A 21357-nucleotide genomic window follows, 5' to 3' on the forward strand; every position below is an offset into this window, starting at 1 on the left:
ATCCATTTGATTTTAATAAATCGCACTCATCATGATCATAAGACTTTAAGCCATTTACTTGGGAGTATGTTTCATAAACTGATAGGAAGTTTTTCAAAAATTTTGAAATTTTGAATATATATTTAGGAGAATTTATAATTTTTAAAATAAAATTTTAAAAATTAAAATATTTATTTTTTAGCTCATTAGATCGATGAATTTAAAAGATTTTATTTTTAAAGTTTTCAAATACTTAAAAAAAAATCTTTTTTATTTTTATTGCATAATATAAAATTGTAGACATTTAAAACAATAAAAAAATTATTTTCAAAAATTTAATTTAAATTTTATTTCAATTGAATTAATTAAATATTCTTTATTTATAATACGTGGCAGTGTTATAAAATATGGATAATTCTTATATATATTTAGTTTATGTAAATCAAAACATAATTTGATGAATTTTTTACATATAAAATTAGTGGGTTTAGAAAAAAAAATAGTACTAAATAAATCCTCATAAGACAACCATATATCCTTAATTTATCAACAACCAGTCGTTTGTTATCAGATTGCTCATTTTCTAATGGATTAATTATAAATATAAATATATATATATATATATATATATATATATATATATATATATATATATATATATACGTATATATTTTTATTTTATATTTATAATAAATAAAATTTAAATAAATTTCCTCAATATATATAAAAGAATTATATTAGTAAAATTTAATAAAATTGAACATGTATATACATCCACTCCCAAAATCTCAAGTATTTGTTAATTAACGGAATATAATACTTCTATGGAATTAAAAAAAGAATATTAAAGTAGTGTCTAACATATTCGTCAATATAAAAAATTAAATTTTGTTCAATGAAATATCACTCTGTGTCAAGCAATAATTAAAGCTCTTAACATTCAATTAGGAAAATAAAATGCGAAAATTCACAATATTACAAGAAGGGCATGGAAGAACAATGATCCATCACAACCAAATAGACCTATATGAACAACAACATTGAATAAAGGAAATACCAAAGTGAAAACCCCACACAAACCAACTCCAACCCAACCCATCGTTTTGCATTGCTACTACATCCATTGCTCCTCGTTTGAGCAATTTGTCCTCTGCTGTTGGCCGCTTCATCTGCTTTCATCCAAGGTAAATATTGCTCATTATAGTGATGATATGATGAACAATTTAAGGACAATAAATTGTCACATAGAAGGAAAATCACAATTACCACTAGGACTAGGGGCGGGGCTGCTGCTACTCTCATTAGTGCTATTAGCAAATTGATAGAAAACTTGAGCATCTGGAGAATTAGGTGCTAAGTGTAGAAGGGCTGCATCCATACATATATACCCATCATCATAACTTAATAAAAAGGATATGGATCATAACAAAGTATTGAAATTTCATCACAATTTAGCAGTTTTTAGTGAACCCAGATGGATTTTCTTTTCATTTTCTCAAAATCCACACTGAGTTAGTACGTAGATAATGCTTACCAGGGCATTGGGAAACGTTGGCACTTGCATGGCAAATAGAGGGAAGGCCTAAAGCAAGAGTGACATTTATCTTGAGACCTAATTGAGGATCATTTCTATCCACAATAATGACACACAAACACTTCTTGTTGTTTTTGAGGACTTGCTTCAGACCACTGCAACAATCTGGCGTTGGAGTTCTGGCATTACCTCCAACGTAGGGCAGACATGTAGCTAAACCCACCAGCTGCTCTGCGCACTCCTCTCTGTCTTTGTCTGAAACCGCCATCGAAAAACCTACCATGGTTGACATTAACGTTAATGTAAGTGCAACTTTAGTGAAATAATGAAAACCCATTTCAAGAAATTGGTGTAGAGAAAGAAACTTGATTAATTCAAGCATAGAGAGATGTGTATATATATATATCGTTGCAGTCATTTTAATTGATTAAACAAGCTTTTTGGAAGTTTCTTCAATAGAATAGATGCGGAATTTAAGATGAGTAGATGGTGGACCCTATCTTCTTCTAATTGCAACACCTCAGAGAGTATAGAACGTCCAGACCAACCACAAGTCCACAACTTCATAATTTTTAATCTTACTGGATGTTAAGTGTGTATGAATAAAGAAAAGCTGTTTCGCTTAGGTTTTTGCTTCTTGTAGAAAAGATGGCTACTTTTGTGTTTCACTATAGTATTAATTCAAGGGATAGATGGTACTGTGATGTGTAATGGGAAAAGAAGAATGTAGGTAAGTGGCTTTGGGGGGTCCAGACTCCCACAGAGAATTGAAAGAAGAATTAAATTTGCTAAAGTGCGTCAGTTCACCAACCCACCAAAGGCAAAAAACAATGATCGCTTAAGGCACTAGAGAGGAAAGTTGATGTTATTACCTCAGGCTTCGTTTTAATGACATCAAGCAATAACAAGTAGAGGCGTTGATGAGATCTTATCTTCAGATGTAATCAGTTCCAAGTTGCTTCCGGGCTCAAGGTGGTTGGAGTCCAACTTCCAAGGATGATGTTTGTGTAAGCTAACTTGCTTTATTCCGGCAAAGGAAAATCTTCAACTTTCTATATGACTGAGCCATTATCTTTGCACTATTTGGCCCATTTATGTCACAACCCAATCTTTCAAATTTCACAACTAACCGAGGCCCATGAAAACAATTTTCATTTTGGACTTTTTCTTATTAGAAAAAGAAAAGTACCTAACCAAGGAAAAGAAATCACAGGTACACAAAAAAAGTCTATCACCTTGGATACAGTTAGGATTCTATCTGCACCAATTTGAAACTAATGATCTTATGCTATGATATCGTAGGACCTTTCTTTAATTTTTTAACCAGGTAATGATTAAAAAGAAAAAAGAAAGAAAGAAAAGAGAGAGCTTTCTTGTCATCCTCAATCACATGAATTACTTAGAGCTTAAGATTTAAAGCTAGTATACAAACTAAAACACTTTATGTGAACCAGTCATATCCATGCATGGTGGATCTAGCTAAGGAGATTCTTCATTAAGAAGCCTGAGTTGCCACATGGAAAGCAGCAGCATCCTACACAGACACACTTCAGCTTTCCTGCGCGGGTGCTGCTTATATTCAAAAGCACAACTAGCCTAGTCACCGGTCCGAGCCAGTTTCGAATTGAATCAGCGATTTAAGATTTAGTCAAAAAATGATTAAAATCGAATTGGTTGGTTATGATTTTAGTTTTCAATTGGTTTCAATTTGACTTCGGTCCAATTTAATTTTATTTTGGTTCCAATTTTTTAATAGTTTTGATCCTGATTTGCAAATGGTTTGGTCCTAAAATAGCCATTTAAAAAAATATATATATATGATTTAAATGGTGTCCAATTCTAATTCAAATCTTTAAATCGTTAACTCGGGTTGATTTCATGTTTAACTCGGACCAATTCTAATATGATTTAGAGTCTGAATTCTAGCCGGGTGTATGCACACCGACTTTAAACATGGCAAACAAGTGTTCATTCTTTTGTGGTTGGCCAGTGATAACCTACTTTCTTCTATTATCAATTAATTACTGGGATTTAGATGGACTACATGCATTAAAAGACAGCAATATGTAATTATTTATTTTCACATGAAGAACTATTCATGGTTTCCTTTTTGAACAGTTAGATGGCAATCAATTAATATTCTTCTCTCGAGGCATAGATGAGAATCAACTTTTTACTTTTGGCAATGAACCCATGGTTATAAATCTACTAACCTTAACCATATATATTATGAATTTCATTCACTTGCTAGCATGATAAGAAAAAAAATGATATATATAAAGGACTTATGATTTAATTCGAAAAATTGAGATGGGTTCCCATCTCTATCAGATATAAATAATGCTGCAGCCCTTTTCCATATCTGGTCTGTGGTTTTTATTTTATACATGGGTTGGCTCATGTCTGGCTTATGGTCGGTGGTACGTGGCAGCTCCTCATTAGTCCACTTTTTATATAAACTCTCTCTCTCTCTCTCTCTCTCTCACCGTCCGCCTGCGACTATCCCACCGCCTACTCGATTTAAAAAAACAGAAGAATCTTTATTTTCCAAGTAAAGCTCACCCTTTCCTTAATTATGCAAACATACACAATCATAAGCCATTATCAGTAATCACCTCTCTATATAACCCACAAGCCTTCTTTCTCTTCATAATATATCTCTAACACTTCCTTTTGGGTCCCAAGACATTCAAGAAAATGGCAAATGGTAATTATTCATCCCCACAGTCTCAGCCTCCTTTGCCTGTGCACCTTTGCTTCTTCCTTCTGATACTGCTCATGCTGATAGGTTTCTCGTGGTACATGAACTACGAACCAGTGCTAGAGAGCATGTTCGATCAAGTGAAGCTGGTTCTCATGGTGTCTCCACTGCTACTTCTGCTAGTAGTTCACTGGTTTTCCAATAATGAAAGCAGAAGGCTTTCCTACTTCATTCCTTTGCCAGAGAAAGACTCTCTTCACAGGGCTGGAGGAACTCCTTGGGGAGTTGGGTTTCTGCTCGTTTTTCTCTTGTTCATGATTTCTTACCAGTCTTCTTTCCAAGAACGCTGGTTTCCACTTTTAAGCAGATGATTAATGTAATCTTCGAGAAAAATTAATGTAATCTTCAAGAAGTGTGATCCAGCTTGCGTTTATGCAAACCTCTTTCTTTTCTTTTAGTCGGATGAGGTTGGTACTGCACTATTTGCTAAGGGCTTAGTATATACATAATCTTGCCAATTTGTTTTATTATATTGTAATTATGTGATGAATTTTAATGTTGTGTTATCTATATGATTAAGCTCCTAGCTAGCTAGCTAGAACCTTCTCTTTATAGCATTTCAGCTGCAGCTTCAAGGGTAAAATTTCTGGGAAAGATTAGTGTTTCTGGTTATAATGTTGATGGAATTCACTAGTCACATACAAACTTAATTAATAATTATAAGCTGGTCGGTGATTAATTTTGTTCTTGCACAATTGATCTGTAATGATGACAATGGCGTATTTGGTTCAAAGGAAAATGAAAAAGGACCTGTTTATTTATTTATTTTTTCTTGGTCAAATGTTGAAATATTATTCATGAAAAAGAGGAAGCATACAACCTATCATGGTCAATTAGAGTACCTAAACGAACTGGGATATTAGAAAGCCACCCTAAAGGAAGGCAACCACATCTTACAGAGTAGCTATTCAATGAGCACAGGAGTTAGCTGACCTATGCACAAACTTAACTAAACAAAGAGGATTAGCACTAATGCTCTGAAAATCATGAACAATAGCTTCTAACTCCCATGGAAAGAGACCAGAAGAAGCAGCCAACATCAAAGAGAGTTGGAGCGAATCAGTTTCAAAACTAACACGGGCAAAACCACGACTTCTAGCAAACGTCACTGCAGCTTGAAAACCAAAACCATCAGCAGCCAAACATCACGACTTCTAGCAAACATCGCTGTTTGATTTTTCACTTTGGCAGGCAATAACATGAATATAATTAGAAAAAGATGAGATGAGAAGTGGTGAAGTCCAGCAGTATATGGTTTGTCCTAAAGTATTTAACTTTTAATCTACCCAGGATCCTAGAATCACATATATATCTGAGCTTGATTCGTGTTTTCAGTTTTCAGTTCACGTGAATTGACAAATAATTTCGATGTATAAGAAATTAAAGATTCTTTTAGTACTTATGGACAAGGTGGCGGTAGACTAAACTTGACAACAGTTCAGTTTAGATTGGAAACTGCATGGAAATTGACCTGATTTAATTTGAAATTATATATGTTGAAGGACTAAATTATTTATTTATTTTATTAGACAAGTTTGAACATATATTCACCTAGTGTATTTAAAATTATTATTACTAAAATACTCTAATATTAGAGTTCAACTTAGATTAATGAGAACTTAGATTAACGAGTAAGGAGAGCTGTTATTCTCATACTAATTGGGTAATGGAAATTAGTGATGAAAGTAAATGTTAAATATCAAAGAATTCATCTAAATTTCCCTAATAGTTGTGATGCACCAAGAATTGAAGCTTCCATATTTGGACCAGAGGGCACATCAACTTTTATGGGTGACATAACAACTGAACTTGTTACTGAAAAACGTCATGCAGTAGGTAGAATGCCACTTTGAAAGTTGCTCAAGGACAGGGGTGTGCTGTCTATATAGAAATTATCAAAATCAAATTAAAAAATAATAAAATAAGTTGAATTCAATATAATTTTGATGAATTTGATACAAAATTTCAGTGTAGTTCAAAACGGACACACTCCTTCACGCATGCAACAATATTAGAAACAATATAATTGTCGTATCAAATGAAAAAAAAAAATTGATTGGAAATAACAAAATGGGTATGCAAAATAAGTTTGCAGAATCGATCATTATGTTACCTAGCTGAGTATTGGCAGACGGAAAAAAGACATGGCAGTCAGCAACAGCAATTATCAATTAGGGGAGAAACTACGATGGCCTTGTGATATAAGCTAGGCCCACAACTACAATAATTTGTTTGTGAAGATGGCACTGTGCTGCTACTCGGCTCGATGGCAATCACTGGCTACAAATGGATATAGCAAAACTTCAGTTACCTTCAGCCCTAGAAATTCAAAATGGGCCATACTACGGACTGCCTGATTAATTTGCAGAACTCGGTCTCTTGCTCATATTATTATTATTTTAGTATCGATATTAATATTATTAAATTAAAATTTATTTAGTGTTGTGATTTGCGTTATATTATTGTACTTTTTTAAAAAAAAATTCTTAGATAAACTCATCAAATCATTTATGGTACAACTTAAATAAACTACAACTTAAAAGAAAAATAAATACTATAATTTGATAGGCTGTATAATGCTAGTTGTATAATATTATTTTTAGCAAATCATAGTTATAAGATAATTAAAATAATGTAGATATATATACAAAAAAATAAAGATATTTTTAACTTGTAATTTTTATCTTAAATACAATTATTTTTATTTAACTTTATGACATATTTATGAAAAGAAATATTAAAAAAATAATAGAAATTTAAGTAATTAATTATAGACAAGTTAAAAAAGGAAAAATATTATACTAAAAATCTAAGTGTTAATATATCATATTTAAAATAAAAATATATTGAGACTTTATAAATTAAAATTAATTATATAATTAAAGAAACTAATATAAAAAAATAATGTATAAAGTTTAACAACCTCAATTAATCAAATTAAAGAGCTAAATAGAAAAATTAAAATAAACATATATGAATGTTGTTTTTTACACATATCCAATTGAATTTACTTTTTTTTATTTATTTATTGTGTCATAAACAAATGAGAAAATAGTGGCACTAAATAAGTAAATTATAACTAAAATTAAATTTAAACGTTTATAATTTTAAAGTTTTTGTAAATATATAAATTTAATAATATATGTTTAATTAGTCAAATTTTATATTTACTTAGTATTTATAATATTTATTAATATTATTATTATAGTCATATTTTTTAAAAAATTTTAATATTTTGCATAAGACCTAGTTTGATTTTATATAAATTTCTACTTTTAATAGTCTACTTTAAGTTTTATTATAATTTTAATTGATAAATAATTAAATAGTAGTAATTTTATTATTATATTAAAGATGTTTTTATTTACCGAAAGTTTACCCATCATTCGTATATTTTTATAAATTATAGATTATAGATATAGCCTATGGATTATAGATTTATAGATACAATATTGAGTAAATAATTTATTTTTAATTAATTTTTATATTTATATAATTATAAATAAATATATAATTTAATTTTTATTTATTTTAAATTACCAATAATGTATAATAATAATTTAATTTACTGATGATATAATATATTCAATCTATCTAAAATTCTCGATTATTAACTGTCCATCTCATTGTCATGTCCCAACACAAACACAGCCCAAAGCTAAAGCTTCTTTGGCGGCTTTCTTTGTTCTCCTCCATCTTTGTGTCATATAAAGAAGAATCTTTATCCGCTCATTGTCTCAACTTCAGGTACCCACTCATATAATTAAAGGACGACTACTCTCTATGCAACCCTCTTCTTCACTGATTGCATGCATCAAGGATATATACCTCCTTTAAATTTAAAGAACCACTTCGTTTATGGAATCTGAGCCATTCGATCTTTGACATTCGAGATGTGTGGTGACTTTATTCTTGATTCTCCTACAAGTTTGCTATCTTGTGCAAGGCTGATATATATCTAAACCCTAATTTTAATACCTCCATGCTCGTTCTTGTGGCTTTTCATGTCAACACATAACCTCTTTTCTTTTTTCCCTTTAGCTTTATTTTCCCCTTTAGCAAATTTTAACCATTTTTCATTCCTAAAAAACTAAAAGTTTGCAACCAAAATCACTCTAGATTTCAATCTGAATCACGGTCACTCGCTTTCTTGAAAGAATTTTAGCCTCAATTTTTTGTAGAAAGAGCTGTAAATGAAACTTTAAATTCTTTAAAAGCAGCACTCCCATAAAAGTTTACAAATATGCTAAGTGCAAAAGAATGGAATATGTTCACCACCCCTTTTATTTATATAATTAATCCACCATCAACATCCCTTCATTTCTTTATTCTTTTTTTTCCCCCAGAAAAATAAAACCCGAGAAAGTGTGAAAAGGAAATACAAAAGTCGAAACCTCATTTTGCATAGGCTCCATCCATTTCAACTACAAAGCTATCCTTCAATCTCCAAGCAAATAATTATTTAATGCAACTAGCTAGTATATGTATAACTAATAAATTCTCACCGTTAAAATATCGTGAAATGAGCTCAATTAAATATACAATTGGCAATTAAAACTAAAATTTGTTGGACAATGATTGATATAATTTAGTGATAACTGTATATATTTAATCTTGGAGATTCTGGTTTGACTTCTTACTTTTTTTATATATGTAATAAATAAATAAAATCCATCAGTTGGAGTTAATCATTTAATCCAAAGGACCAAATAAGTTATAAAGATCCTGCATCCTGGGGCTCTTTCTTTTCAAGAGTGAAAAATGGAGGATCTTTTTAATTTGGAAAATTGAAATTTTCCCAAACTTTACTAAATGGCCTTTCCTGGGTGAATTATATTTCTGGGATTTTAAAAGGATCTTTGTCCTTGGAGTTTTAAACCATAGCTCAAAACACACACATATATTTCTTTATACATTCGTTAATTTCCCTCCATATCTCTAAGACTATGAAGGAAAAGATCCCAAAAAAAGGAAAGGATGAAGAGGAGGTGGATGCTTATAATCGGGCATGCATATATACAACAGTGAAAAAAAAAACTAGGATCAGAATATCGTCACATCACACCATTATTATGATGATGATGGGTATATTATTCTAAAGAACATTCTCTTACCAAGTAGAAACTCAATTTCAAGAAGAAAAAAGAAAAAGAAAACAAAGAAGATTAATTATAGCAAGTAAAAGAAGAAACAAAAGCATATTGTCAAAAAAGCAAAAGCAGTCTGCGTTTCGTGTGATTGCATGAATCATAGAATTTTTATATATTCTATTTTTTTTTATAGAATTTTTATCACTGTTAACTATAATAAATTACTACACTCAGGATTTTTGTTCTTTTAAATTCTCACCCCTTGCTATATATGTATACATATCTACTAATTTGCAAATTAATAAAATTCATTTTATAAATAAATTTCCATGTTTTATAAAATTCATGTACTTGAAGAAATTAGCATTTGCATGAAAGTGTTAAGTGTTTGATTGATTTGATGAGAAATTATAGTTAATTTAGTAAACAAAGAAAAAGCAAAAGAAGAGTAGTCGGCTTCACCTTTAGCTTTATCTTTGCCTCTACTCTTCTTTTCTTTTCAGACCTCAACAGTGTCTTTACCCTTTTTCTTTTCCAATGGCAGCGTTTCTTGCTTGCTAAAACGATTCCATATCAATCTAGCTATAGTTGTACTATCTGCTCTGCTGAATGGTGACCCAATTCAACCATCTTCTTTATCCAGAACTTCTCATCTTTTGCACCTCTAATTTATATAAATTGAAGCACACCCACTAGCTAGGCAAAGACAAAATTACAATTCACCAACCAAAATACAAACATGGAGATTTTGTCGCAAATGTGGTCTCTCCTTGGCCTTCTTACAGTCCTCCAAAACATCTTACCAACACAGCTCCTCTCCCTTCTCCACTCCATCTATGAGTCCCTCCAAGATCTCATCTCTCCTTATTCATACTTCGATATCCCTGAGTTTAATGGCTACTGCGGTGTTGAGATAAATGACCTCTACCGCCATATCAATCTCTATCTCAACTCTGTCAACTCTTCCACCTCCGCCGCTGCCTGCCGTCGCCTTACCCTCTCCCGCTCCAAGTCCTCCAACCGCATATCCTTCACTGTAGCTCCTAATCAAACTGTCCATGACACCTTCAATGGCCACTCTATTTCTTGGACTCACCAAGTCGAAACTGTCCAAGACTCGCTAGAAGAGAAGCGTAGTTTCACTCTCAAGTTACCAAAGCGCCACTGCACCACACTGCTCTCACCGTATCTCCAACACGTGACATCACGTGCCGAGGAGTTCGAGCGGGTGTCAAGGGAGAGGAGGCTCTTTACTAACAATGGGAATGCCTCGTACGAGTCTGGGTGGGTCTCAGTTCCTTTCCGTCATCCTTCCACTTTCGAAACACTCGCTCTCGATCCCCAATTGAAGAAGCAGATAATGGAGGACTTGAAATCATTTGCTAATGGAAGAGACTTCTACCACAGAGTTGGACGCGCTTGGAAGAGGGGTTACTTGCTCTATGGTCCACCAGGCTCCGGAAAGTCCAGTTTGATCGCTGCAATGGCTAACTATTTGTGCTACGACGTATATGATCTTGAGCTCACCAAAGTCACCGACAACTCCGAGCTCAGAGCTCTGCTAATACAAACCACCAGCAGGTCTATCATTGTGATCGAAGACATTGATTGTTCCGTGGATTTAACTGCTGATAGAATGCTAAAGAGTACAAGAAAAAGATCCCAGCCATCAACCGGAAAGGACTCGGGCAATGAGGAGGAGAGCGGCCGCGTCACTTTATCAGGGCTTCTGAACTTCACCGATGGATTATGGTCATGCTGTGGAGAAGAGAGGATCATAGTGTTCACAACCAATCACAGAGAGAATGTGGATCCTGCGCTGGTTAGATATGGCCGAATGGATGTGCATGTTAGTTTAGGCAATTGTGGGATGCATGCCTTCAAGGTATTGGCGATGAACTATTTGGGGATAGAATCGCATTCACTATTTGATGTGGTAGAGAGCTGCATAAGATCTGGTGCCGGTGCCCTCACTCCGGCGCAGATAGGGGAGATAATGTTGCGGAACAGAGGGAATGCTGATGTAGCGATGAAGGAGGTGGTGGGTGCAATGCAGGCAAGAATATTGAGCAGCGGGACTCAAAAGGAGCATTTGATAGATTATGAAGACGCGGTAACAAGGTCACCACAAAGCGTTCTGGCAGTAGCGTCACCGGAGAATTGGGACTCGTCGCCGGGGAGGATTGGTGGGAAGAAGAGAAAGGAAGGTGGTAACAACTGGGAGAAGAAGGCAAGGCTTCTTGTGAGGCTGAGATCTTTGACCAAGTCTGACTCTGGTAGAAGGGGTGTGTGACCGAGTGCAGCTGAACCATCAACAGGATAAGATTCTTCTTATTTTGATTATGAACTGAGTATAATTTTTCACATGTAGGTGAAATATTGGCTCTTCACTCATAGACTTGTAAGAAATTTAGGCTTTATTTTGGGTTGTTTATCTTTTGTTTAGATGTAAATTTTGATGTAATTTTGGCAACTAATATATATATATATATATATTTTTATTGAAAGTTTTTAACATTATGGATTGGTTTCAAGTTAATTTCAACTACTTAATTCACAAGCTTGCCTTCGGAAAAAAAAAAAAAAAAAAAAGAAGAAATTCATGAGCTTGTTTTTCTGTATCTTTACTCCAACATATTCATGGCGGTGGTTCTGATGCTAAAGGTAACATTTCAAACTCCAGATAACTTTTAGATTTCAAACCACTAAGTTGAAAATGATTAATTCAAATTATTTTTTAATAATTAAATTTCTTTAACGACCAATTTCCACCTATGTCAATACTCTTAATTAATACGTTTTAAAATAATACTTTTTACAATTATATATATATATATAAATCTTTCATAAATTATTAAAAATAAATGTTATATTTATATGTATAAAGATACATATTAAGGATAGTAAACAGTCTGAAGCAAATGAATTTAATCTCACAGAAAAATATTTTCCAAACGTTTGAAGCATTTATAGAATAAATTAATGAAAAATATTTTTTTCGTAAAAAGAGTTAAATGAATTTTTTTTTTTAAAAAATTCATTTTGCAGACTTTATAATTTTATTAAAATATAAAATATTTATACATATATGATATAAACACACATTATTAATTTGACATTACAACTAAATCTTATCTTTTATAAGTGGGTTTAAATAATTTTGAGTTAGGAATTATTTAGATTTTTTTTTTCAAATGAATTTAAATAAGATTATATTGATCAGTTGAGAGATGATTTTATTAAATTATTATATAAAAAGATGATGATGAATGAAGGTCAAATTGATCACATTAGGCATCATGGATGTATTATATAATTTTGTTAAGAAATATATATATATATATTAGCGGTTGCTTAAAGTAATTGCTTGTGATCGGAAGCATTAATTACACGACAAATTTTCTTTTTATCATAATAATTTGAGGTTTTTTTTTTCCATTACTATTATGTATTACTTTATATTTTCAATTAACTAATACTACAATTTCTTTTTAAAATGGTAAATAATTTAATGGAACTTATTAGTAAAAATTTATTGAAATTATTTATTAACTTTATCTGTCCTATAAAAATAAACCTACTTTTCTTTTTCATTTATTTCAAATTATATGTTATTTTCCTTTTAAAAATAATAATCTATTTATTAATTTATTAATATACTCCTATTTAATATTTGTTGAAAAAAATAATATTTATTAATTTCATTAATAGTTTAGTAATATAAATAATTTAATTTTTAATGAAACAATATGAATAAAAAATATTAAAAAAATAGATAAATTTTAATGTTTTATTTATATTAATTATATTTTAATTTATATGAAAATAAAAATAAAAATATATTTGTGAGAGGAAGAGTAGTATGTCTTTTTAATTTATTTTTATATACACAGAAACATAATTAACCCTCATTTATTTTTGTACACAACAATTATAATCACCATATTTAAGATTAATTTATTTAATTACTAATTTTTTTAAAAATTAGTTTTAATTAATAATTTAAAATTTCAACTTGCGATGCTCACCCATTGAAATCTCAGAAACTTGGTAGCGGCACGTGGTATCACAAAAGACGGATCGAATTGTAAAGCAAAGCAGAGGAACCACATGTTATCAAACCACGAAATGACACCATCTCGTACAATTACAGTTGTATCCTCTTCTTTAAGCCACCCACCACCGTTCGCATCCCCCACAACACAAAGAAAAATATCTCATCCACCAACCTGCATCCCCTCCCCTTTTATCCAACAACAACTACAACAACAAGAAAGAAAGAAAGAAAAAATATGGCGGTGGTGATCATAGATGGCTCAACAGTACGTGACTTCGTGAACGATGAAGCCCACTTCAAGAAGAGCGTGGATGAAACTTTTGCCAAGCTTGACCTCAACAGCGATGGAGTTTTGTCCCGTTCTGAGCTTCGAAAGGCTTTCGAGACCATGCGTTTGATCGAATCCCACTTTGGAATCGACATCGTTACCCCTCCAGAGCAGCTCACCCAGTTGTATGACTCCATATTTGAGAAATTTGATTGTGATAAGAGTGGAACGGTTGATCTTGAAGAGTTTAGGTCTGAGATCAAGAAGATCTTGCTTGCTATTGCTGATGGTTTGGGCTCAAGTCCTATCCAGATGGCTCTTGAGGATGATAACCAGAACTTTCTCAAGCAAGCAGCTGATCTTGAAGCCTCTAAGCTTCACCAGCCTTCTCCTGCTTAATTATCCCTGCCTTTGCTCATACTTGTACTGTCAAATACTGTAGCCTGTATTGTGTTGCTGCTACTTTCTATGTTTTCCATAATTGAAATAAAATTTTGGCCTATCTTAATTTCTTTAATTCTCACCCATAAAAGGATGGAATGGCCATTCAGATGAATCTGTATTATGCTGCAATTCAGATGGTAAATGGCAATACAGGCTCTAACAAAGGTTGCAAATGGCAATTCAATTCCAAGAGGGGCTAAGAATGATGTCTATTCAGTCACAGAATGCAAGTGTTTCCATTTACATACCTATTCATTACTGCTTGAAAGGGTCATTGGAGCATTCATAATCAAACTAGTAGAACAATCGTCAACTTTCACAACTGTGACTATTGCCCTACGGTAACAATAAAGATGCTCAAGAAGAAACTTGCACGAAAAATATATAACCAACAATTTCAATCGAGTGCAGATCCCTGTCAGAGGTTGTCAAGCAAAAGCAACAGCCTGTCAACAGTCAGAATCGAAGAAGAAACTAAAGGGTAACGAGGATTTGCTTGGAAAATGTAGCATATAAACTGACAATGTCAGCAACAAACATTTTTCCAACGATCTCATTCCATAGAAAATCCACATAATTTGGAGTGCCTAATTAGCATCATCATCATCAATTGCATCATTTGAACTGGAGTCATCATCATCAGGTAGACTTTCCAAACTGGTAGATTGCCCTAGACAAGTTGTAAATGAATAAGATTTTATACATGGAATGGTAAAAACTTGAAGCTGAAACACAGTTGAATTAATGACCTGCCGTGTCAAGTGGCTGCAGCCAATCTTGAAGACATATCAAGGCTTGTATTGTCTTCTGTTTTAGTGAATTTCGACATGGGTTTATCACCGGACAACCTATGGTAAACAAGTTATTAAAAACCACTGTGGACATTTGAACAGTCAAAATATCACGAGCCATTTTTGAAAGCTCTGGATATTTGACTGAGCTTGACCTCCAATATTCTAAGACATCTATTTCACTATTTAAATCATGGTTAGGCTCCTCTAAATAAAGATCCAGCTCTGACCTCTGCACTCGAGTCTGAAAACTAGCACTTTGAAATGCTTTGTAGTCTTCAAATCCATCATTGTAATATCCATCACAAGAGGCATTAGCGGTAACAGCAGGTCCCGCACTAGTGCCAGAAAAGGAGGAAGAATTTTTGGCATACTCGTTGAAAAAACTATGGAGACTGTCAACAATCCTATCAATATGATATTGCAGCACATGACAACATTAGGCTACATGCTGACCAATATTCAGTAAATTTCAATAGCATTTCATTGACCATATATGTCATGAAATTTTCTGGGCCTGTCACTACTTCCAACAAGTGCCTATGAATCTTCCACACCCCCTTGAAATACAAATTAGCAGTCAGATACCTATTTCCTGAAAACATGTGCGCTACCACGCAAAAGACCTTCAAAAATTTGCACAAGATACTAACTTTTTCCCACTCATATTCTGATAGTGTGTATGCAAAATTTCTATCCTGTTCTCCCAAGCAAAGAAATGCCCTCTTATACTGAAAAGCAATTTCAAGCATGTGATATACAGAATCCCACCTAGCAGGATAATCTAGGCACAACTTTTCCCTAGCATCCAAATTCAAAATTTTAGCAATGATATAAAAGTTTTTCTTCCTATGTGGTGACTGTTTCACATACTTGATACCAAGACACAGTTTTGCAATGATTTCTCTGATAAGATCCAAACCAGCTTCTACAATTGAATTCATAATTTGAGCAAAACAGCGCACATTAAAGAACATACCATTACAGGGAATATACTTCTTTGCATCAAGACGTGATTTAAGTATGGAAGCCACACAATTATCAACTGACAAGCTGTCCAATGTGATGCTAAAAACTTTGTGTTCAATATTCCATTAGACTATGCACGAAGTTATCTGATCTCCAATAGACAAACTATCATATGGGGGTGGTATAAGTTTGAATTGCAAAATCCTTCTTTGCAACTTCCACTCATGGTCCATGAAGTATGCAGTGACACAATTATAATGATCATCAGTATTGGATTTCCACCTACAAGATGTTAAGCAAATTCGACCAGGGCATTTTGCCAACAATGCACAAACATTTTCCTTTTCTTTGACATATATGGACATCATATCCTTTTTAATATTTCTCACATTCATCACTGGTAAGTCAGGGAGTGCAACAGCCATTACATGTCTAAAACCTACATTTTCAACCATCCTCAATGTTTTCCATCAAGGACAACCATCATTGCGAGTGCTCTATGAATCTCACCCAAATCAAATTTATGATTCTTTAAGGATTTAGTCCTAGCTGGCAAAGTCACAGGAGAAAATGCATGTTCTTTTATGTCATGGTTATCTCTTTTAACGCATGCTTTCATGTGCCGTTTTAAATGAGAAGTACCACCTTTAGCTGTTAAAGCTTTCTTACAGAACTTACATATAGCCTTCAGACCTCCATTTGGTAGCATTGGAAGTTTTTCAAAGACATCCCACACCTTAGACATTGTTTTTGTCCGCTTAAAGGAGGTCTCATATTCTTCAGTATCCACACCTAAAGTTTCAGTACTTGCAATTGTATCTTTCTTGAAAATATCTGCAAGATGTAAGAGTTGCTCAAATTATAAGAAAGCAACAAACCTGTTTAAGATGCAAGATATATTACAAAATAGCACATTACAAGAGAAAGTTCAGATTGTAACATGCAGGAAAAGAAAGGTAAGTTGTACAATCCACTCATTTGAAATCAAAATAATAAAATATTCAACTTAGTAAAGAAGTAAAACCATATGAAAGAAAGTGAAATTGCAAATGAAAGAAAATCCTTCCATAATTGTTATGAGAAAACAGGAAATATCATAAAGGGGATGGATGAACAAGAGCTCCCAAAACCACTTTTAATTGTCAAGTCTTATGCAGCCTACAAGGTCATCCTTTTTAATGGGTCAAGCAACCAAAAAGATTAGGTAAGAATTCCTTATTACAAAGCATGAATAGATAGGGCGGATCCTTATTTATTAAGAAGCCTTTGTTTAGATCCTCCTCCAAATCAGGTCTACATGAATGAAACTTTGCAATATTTGTAAAAGTGCAGCACAAATTCAGCATATCAACTATATGAATGACTGAAAGAGAAACCAATAATCTGTAATAGTAATAGTATTTTAGCATTGAACCAAGTCCTCTATACGCTGCAGTCGCCCCTTAGCTGTCTCGCACTGGTCTTCTTCCACTTATATTTTCTAGGCGGTGGGTGGTGTTAAGATCCCATATTGATTTGGAATAAGGGTAATATGCCTCATATATGATCTTGGACACTCTTCCCATTTTGAGCTAGCTTTTAGGGTAAGTTAGGCTCCGCCCATTTTCTTATAATGGTATCGGAGCCTCCCCAATCAATGTTTAGGCCTCTCATGAGTATTTCACGCTCCAGTGTTGAATCCTAGGCATGAGGAGGTGTGTTAAGATCCCACATTGATTTGGGATAGGGGTAATGTGCCTCTTATATGGCCTTGGGCACTCCTCTCCCTTTGAGCTAGCTTTTGGAGTGAGTTAGGCCTGACTTATTTTCTTAAGTGGTGCCTTTTTTTTTGGGAAGGGTGGGGGGTGGTGGGGGGAGGAGGGGGTTGTTGGGGGTGTGGGAGGTAGTATTGACGGAGATTGTAAACCCCTGGTGTGAGTCAAGGCCTACTGTTCTGAAGCACCAGATGAACGTACATAAAAGACCCAAAGAAACCTGTACCAAGGATTTAATACTAAAAACAATCTAACCTGATTCAGCCTTGCTCTCAAGTTGATCCATTTCTCAGTGGTTGAAGCCTCAATATGTCCTCTGATGATGAGGTTAAAACCCAAATACAACTGGTTAGTCACTGCTGAACTAGACCTTTTATATCAGCTTAAGTGACGAAAAATATATTTCTGATCATACATTGACAACAAAAAGATCGAAGGATTAAACTAAAACAAACAAAATAATATTACCTTAGGGAATTTAACTTTATGAGAAACCCCTGTACCTTGCCAATACCAGCTTATCCCATCAGTTCTTTCTATAATATGTTGCAAGTAATACTGCAAAGAAGATAAGAAAAAGTTTAGTTAATCAGCTGCAAATTGTCTCCCTGGACTAAACCACAGCCATTGTACTCCTCTAGCTAATCACGTAGCTTGCATGCAAAATCATATGTTTTGACACTCATCAGAACGCAAATGTAACTAAAGAAGCACTTATCCAAGCAATCTTAGTAAGCATAAATGAAGGGTAAATTTCACTCAAATTACCTGAATTTAGGCTACTGTAACAGCATGATACCTAAACTTTAATTTATAACGTAAAACCAACTGAATTGAACATTAATTTGAGCAAACTTAAAACACCCACTCAACCATTATAACCAGTTTCCCGATTGGAAAGTTGACATGTCATTATTTAAAAAAATAATAATAATAAAAGAGCTTAAAAAGACTCAAATACCCTTAAATAAAAAACTTTTTTACACCATTCTTTCTTTCGCCTCTCTATTCAGGGATGGAGCCAGGAGTGGGCCAAGGGGGGCATTGGGGCCCCCTGAAATTTTGAAATTTTCAAGGATTTAATCATAATTAAAATTTTTTTTTCTATTCCTATATAAACTTTTAATGAGTATGTGACCTTGAGGATTTTAAAAACTTTAAGTGAATTTTATAATAATTTTATATAAATTTTATTTATAGTTATGAAACTGTTATCATTATTAGTTAATCAATTCCTTCAATTAATACCTAAGCAAGTGCATTTTAATTGGGCTCCCCTAAACTAAAATTCTGGCTCCGTCACTGTCTCTATTTCTTCTCTTTTTTTTTTTTTCTTCCTTCCGATTTCTCTCTCTCAAATCTCCTGCTTTTCTTCTTCATATAATGAAATTCCAATCATCTTATCTGGACAGATAAGATAGTAATTTAAGCTATTTTACATGTAAGCTATTTTACTACATAACTAAAAAGAACTCTCTTTACTGTACATGACACGTTGAACACAAGCTATCCTAAATGAAATATAGTTTCTCCAAATATGCAAATGGGACTGTGCCAATAACTCCAATCAAGATCTACTGCTGTAGATTGCAGGCACATTTGAAGAAGGAACAAGTTTAACAAAAGCTTCTTATAGCAAACAGTAAATAGAAGACATAAATGAAATTATCAATGCATTAGCCAGGTGATAAAAAAGAACCAAATGCAATAATGATTGCATCTGTATTTGAAACAGGCAATGTACAACCCTAAAAATACAATCAAGAAAGTCCAATTAGAGTTTCTAGTTTATTGAATTTGAAGCTCATATATGCAACAGTTAGAAAATTCTTGAAATAATAACACTATTGTGCCATATTTACTACAAGTCATCAGTAACAAAATTAAAGGCAACCGCAAAAGAATAAGGGGCGAAAAGAGAATTTCTAACAGAGCAATGATTGATGGAAAGAATATTCAATGTTAGAAAAATTAATATGGTAAATACTTCCTAATAGCAACAACCAATTTTCTGCTAATATTAAGTATTTATGTGTCCTTCTAATTCTTAGGGTATTAGAAGATTAATTCCCAATATAATTACAAACTCCTAACCTAAGTAGTATTGATATACATATTAAAGCTGAAGCATACATAAGCTCATAAACGAATGCTACCTATTTAAATAACTTATTTGTCAGCTAATTGTCATTATCTTATACTGACTTGTACAAGCCAAAAAATGCCACTTGGCAAAGAATATTAATATGCAAATAAGGATATAAAGATAATAATTATTTAAAATTTACTTGAATGAGTTTATCCTTTTAACTTTTAAAATTCAGATTAAAGAAATATATTGAATATTGGTTCTACTTTTTTTAGTCGATAATATATATATATATATATATATATATATATATATATATGAACTACTTAAAAAATACAAATAATCTATTATTTATTAAATTTTAAATAATAAATCTTTTTAATACTAGAAAATAAATTCATTTCTCACTCTTTTTGGACATTAAACATAGTGCTTATTAAAATGTCCCTCTTTTTACTCGTTGATTTTAGTAATTAATTATTCTTTACATAATTATATTTTTAATTAATTTTTTTTTCAAAATATTGATGTTTATGTTTTATAAACTGTTTGTCAAATCTCATCTGTTTATGTGCATTAATATATATTGCGCTTAAAAAATTAGATGTTCTGATAAAAAGATTTAGAGCATAAAGTTTATACCTAGTTTCTGTTCATAATTTAAAAAATAATATATTAATCAACTTATTTATTTATATATGCTTAAAATAAAATTATAATTAATTAAAAATTTTACAATAAAATATAAAATAAAAAATACATATAATTTACATTATTAAAATAAAATAATAAATAATGGGGTAAAATGACTAGTTCCGAAATAATGGGGTAAAATGACTAGTTCCTCATTATGTGGGAATTAATTCCTCTGTAAGAGGAATTGTATGGCCATATGCATATGCATGGCGATGCACATGTGATGGGTGAAGCCCATCATTGTGCTTGGGCCAACATTCGACAAGCTTAGAAAAGCTCTCATGGTTATAAGTTTATCCTCACAGCCTCCACCCAGCATTTTTGCTTCTGCAAATAGGAGAAAGAGGCAAAGGGAAAAAGAAAATTTGGGGACTGCAATAAATCCATGATTACTGCTAAAGGTGCGAGGGAAAACACAAATTTGAAACAGTGGCTAAGACACAGAAAGGTAAAGATAAAATGGGCACCAAGAAGAGATCAGAGTCACAGAAGATGGGGAAAAAAGCACAAGCAACAATGGGAAGGTTAAGGGAAAGGGATAAAGCTCTAACCTTGAGAAATGAGGAACCAAAGCATTGGAGGAAAACGATATGTGATGAGATCCAATTGATCGGGTGCTCAATGAATGAGCAGCAAAAGAGATGGAGCTTTCTGTGTAGCAGAGAAACCCTGATCCATCCTGAGTGAGGTAAAGAAATTATGATTGATGAACTAACTTCCCCATGTATCTGTCGATTAATAACCAATAATAAGAAGGAGCTATGTTTCTGTCAATGACAAAGGCAAAAGACAGGAAATGAGAGAGTGAAGGCAAGATAAGAGAAAAAGGAAGCTACCAAACTGAAACGCCTAGAGTAGCAAAGGGGCAAAGGGAAAAGAACATGTGAATAGAAACCGACAGACCCCACATCAAATCAATGGACCC

General features: G+C 32.8%; 5 protein-coding genes across 13 annotated transcripts; 3 read left to right on the top strand and 2 right to left on the bottom strand.

Moving 5' to 3' along the window:
- Positions 1 to 890: 890 nt before the first annotated feature.
- LOC110669317 (non-specific lipid transfer protein GPI-anchored 14) lies at positions 891 to 1966 on the bottom strand. The gene is made up of 3 exons (XM_021830927.2): positions 1514 to 1966; positions 1246 to 1347; positions 891 to 1148 (listed from the first exon to the last, which is right to left on the bottom strand). Exons 1-3 carry the CDS (start codon positions 1929 to 1931, stop codon positions 1003 to 1005), a joined length of 666 nt encoding a protein of 221 aa, XP_021686619.2. The 5' UTR covers positions 1932 to 1966; the 3' UTR covers positions 891 to 1002.
- Positions 1967 to 4210: 2244 nt separating this feature from the next.
- Positions 4211 to 4585, top strand: LOC131172478 (uncharacterized). Its single transcript, XM_058133257.1, has one exon. The coding sequence runs from the start codon at positions 4211 to 4213 to the stop codon at positions 4583 to 4585; it is 375 nt and encodes a 124-aa protein (XP_057989240.1).
- A 5373-nt stretch (positions 4586 to 9958) lies between these two features.
- On the top strand, positions 9959 to 11865 carry LOC110669304 (AAA-ATPase At4g25835). The gene has a single exon (XM_021830906.2). It carries the CDS (start codon positions 10104 to 10106, stop codon positions 11655 to 11657), a length of 1554 nt encoding a protein of 517 aa, XP_021686598.1. The 5' UTR covers positions 9959 to 10103; the 3' UTR covers positions 11658 to 11865.
- A 1564-nt stretch (positions 11866 to 13429) lies between these two features.
- On the top strand, positions 13430 to 14206 carry LOC110669299 (uncharacterized). Its single transcript, XM_021830894.2, has one exon. It carries the CDS (start codon positions 13657 to 13659, stop codon positions 14086 to 14088), a length of 432 nt encoding a protein of 143 aa, XP_021686586.1. The 5' UTR covers positions 13430 to 13656; the 3' UTR covers positions 14089 to 14206.
- Positions 14207 to 14312: 106 nt separating this feature from the next.
- Positions 14313 to 21287, bottom strand: LOC110669300 (uncharacterized). Of its 9 annotated transcripts, none has more exons than XR_009143577.1 (6): positions 20984 to 21287; positions 18116 to 18205; positions 17903 to 17963; positions 15155 to 16727; positions 14883 to 14981; positions 14313 to 14803 (listed from the first exon to the last, which is right to left on the bottom strand). XR_009143577.1 is itself a non-coding variant. In XM_058135481.1 (6 exons), the coding sequence occupies exons 3-6, from the start codon at positions 17931 to 17933 to the stop codon at positions 14721 to 14723; spliced, it is 369 nt and encodes a 122-aa protein (XP_057991464.1). In that variant the 5' UTR covers positions 17934 to 17963; positions 18116 to 18205; positions 20984 to 21282; the 3' UTR covers positions 14313 to 14720. The 9 variants fall into 9 exon arrangements, 4 of the variants coding, with proteins under 4 accessions (XP_057991464.1, XP_021686592.1, XP_057991463.1 ...); XM_058135481.1 differs by having other exon boundaries at positions 16572 to 16727; positions 20984 to 21282; XR_009143574.1 differs by having other exon boundaries at positions 14313 to 14981.
- Positions 21288 to 21357: the final 70 nt, after the last annotated feature.

This window comes from Hevea brasiliensis, chromosome 14 (genome assembly GCF_030052815.1).
Source record: "Hevea brasiliensis isolate MT/VB/25A 57/8 chromosome 14, ASM3005281v1, whole genome shotgun sequence".
Lineage (NCBI taxonomy): Eukaryota > Viridiplantae > Streptophyta > Magnoliopsida > Malpighiales > Euphorbiaceae > Hevea > Hevea brasiliensis.

Excerpts from the sequence above, each read along its gene's own strand:
- LOC110669299 (XM_021830894.2), top strand. The coding sequence starts at position 13,657 with ATGGCGGTGGTGATCATAGATGGCTCAACAGTACGTGACTTCGTGAAC.
- LOC110669317 (XM_021830927.2), bottom strand. The coding sequence starts at position 1,931 with ATGACTGCAACGATATATATATATACACATCTCTCTATGCTTGAATTA. Across the intron at positions 1,348-1,513 it reads CAACGTTTCCCAATGCCCTG|CCCTTCTACACTTAGCACCT; the intron begins GTAAGCATTATC and ends GTATGGATGCAG. Across the intron at positions 1,149-1,245 it reads CCCCGCCCCTAGTCCTAGTG|ATGAAGCGGCCAACAGCAGA; the intron begins GTAATTGTGATT and ends GGATGAAAGCAG.
- LOC131172478 (XM_058133257.1), top strand. The coding sequence starts at position 4,211 with ATGGCAAATGGTAATTATTCATCCCCACAGTCTCAGCCTCCTTTGCCT.
- LOC110669304 (XM_021830906.2), top strand. The coding sequence starts at position 10,104 with ATGGAGATTTTGTCGCAAATGTGGTCTCTCCTTGGCCTTCTTACAGTC.
- LOC110669300 (XM_058135480.1), bottom strand. The coding sequence starts at position 17,933 with ATGGATCAACTTGAGAGCAAGGCTGAATCAG. Across the intron at positions 16,728-17,902 it reads TGAGAGCAAGGCTGAATCAG|ATATTTTCAAGAAAGATACA; the intron begins GTTAGATTGTTT and ends TACATCTTGCAG.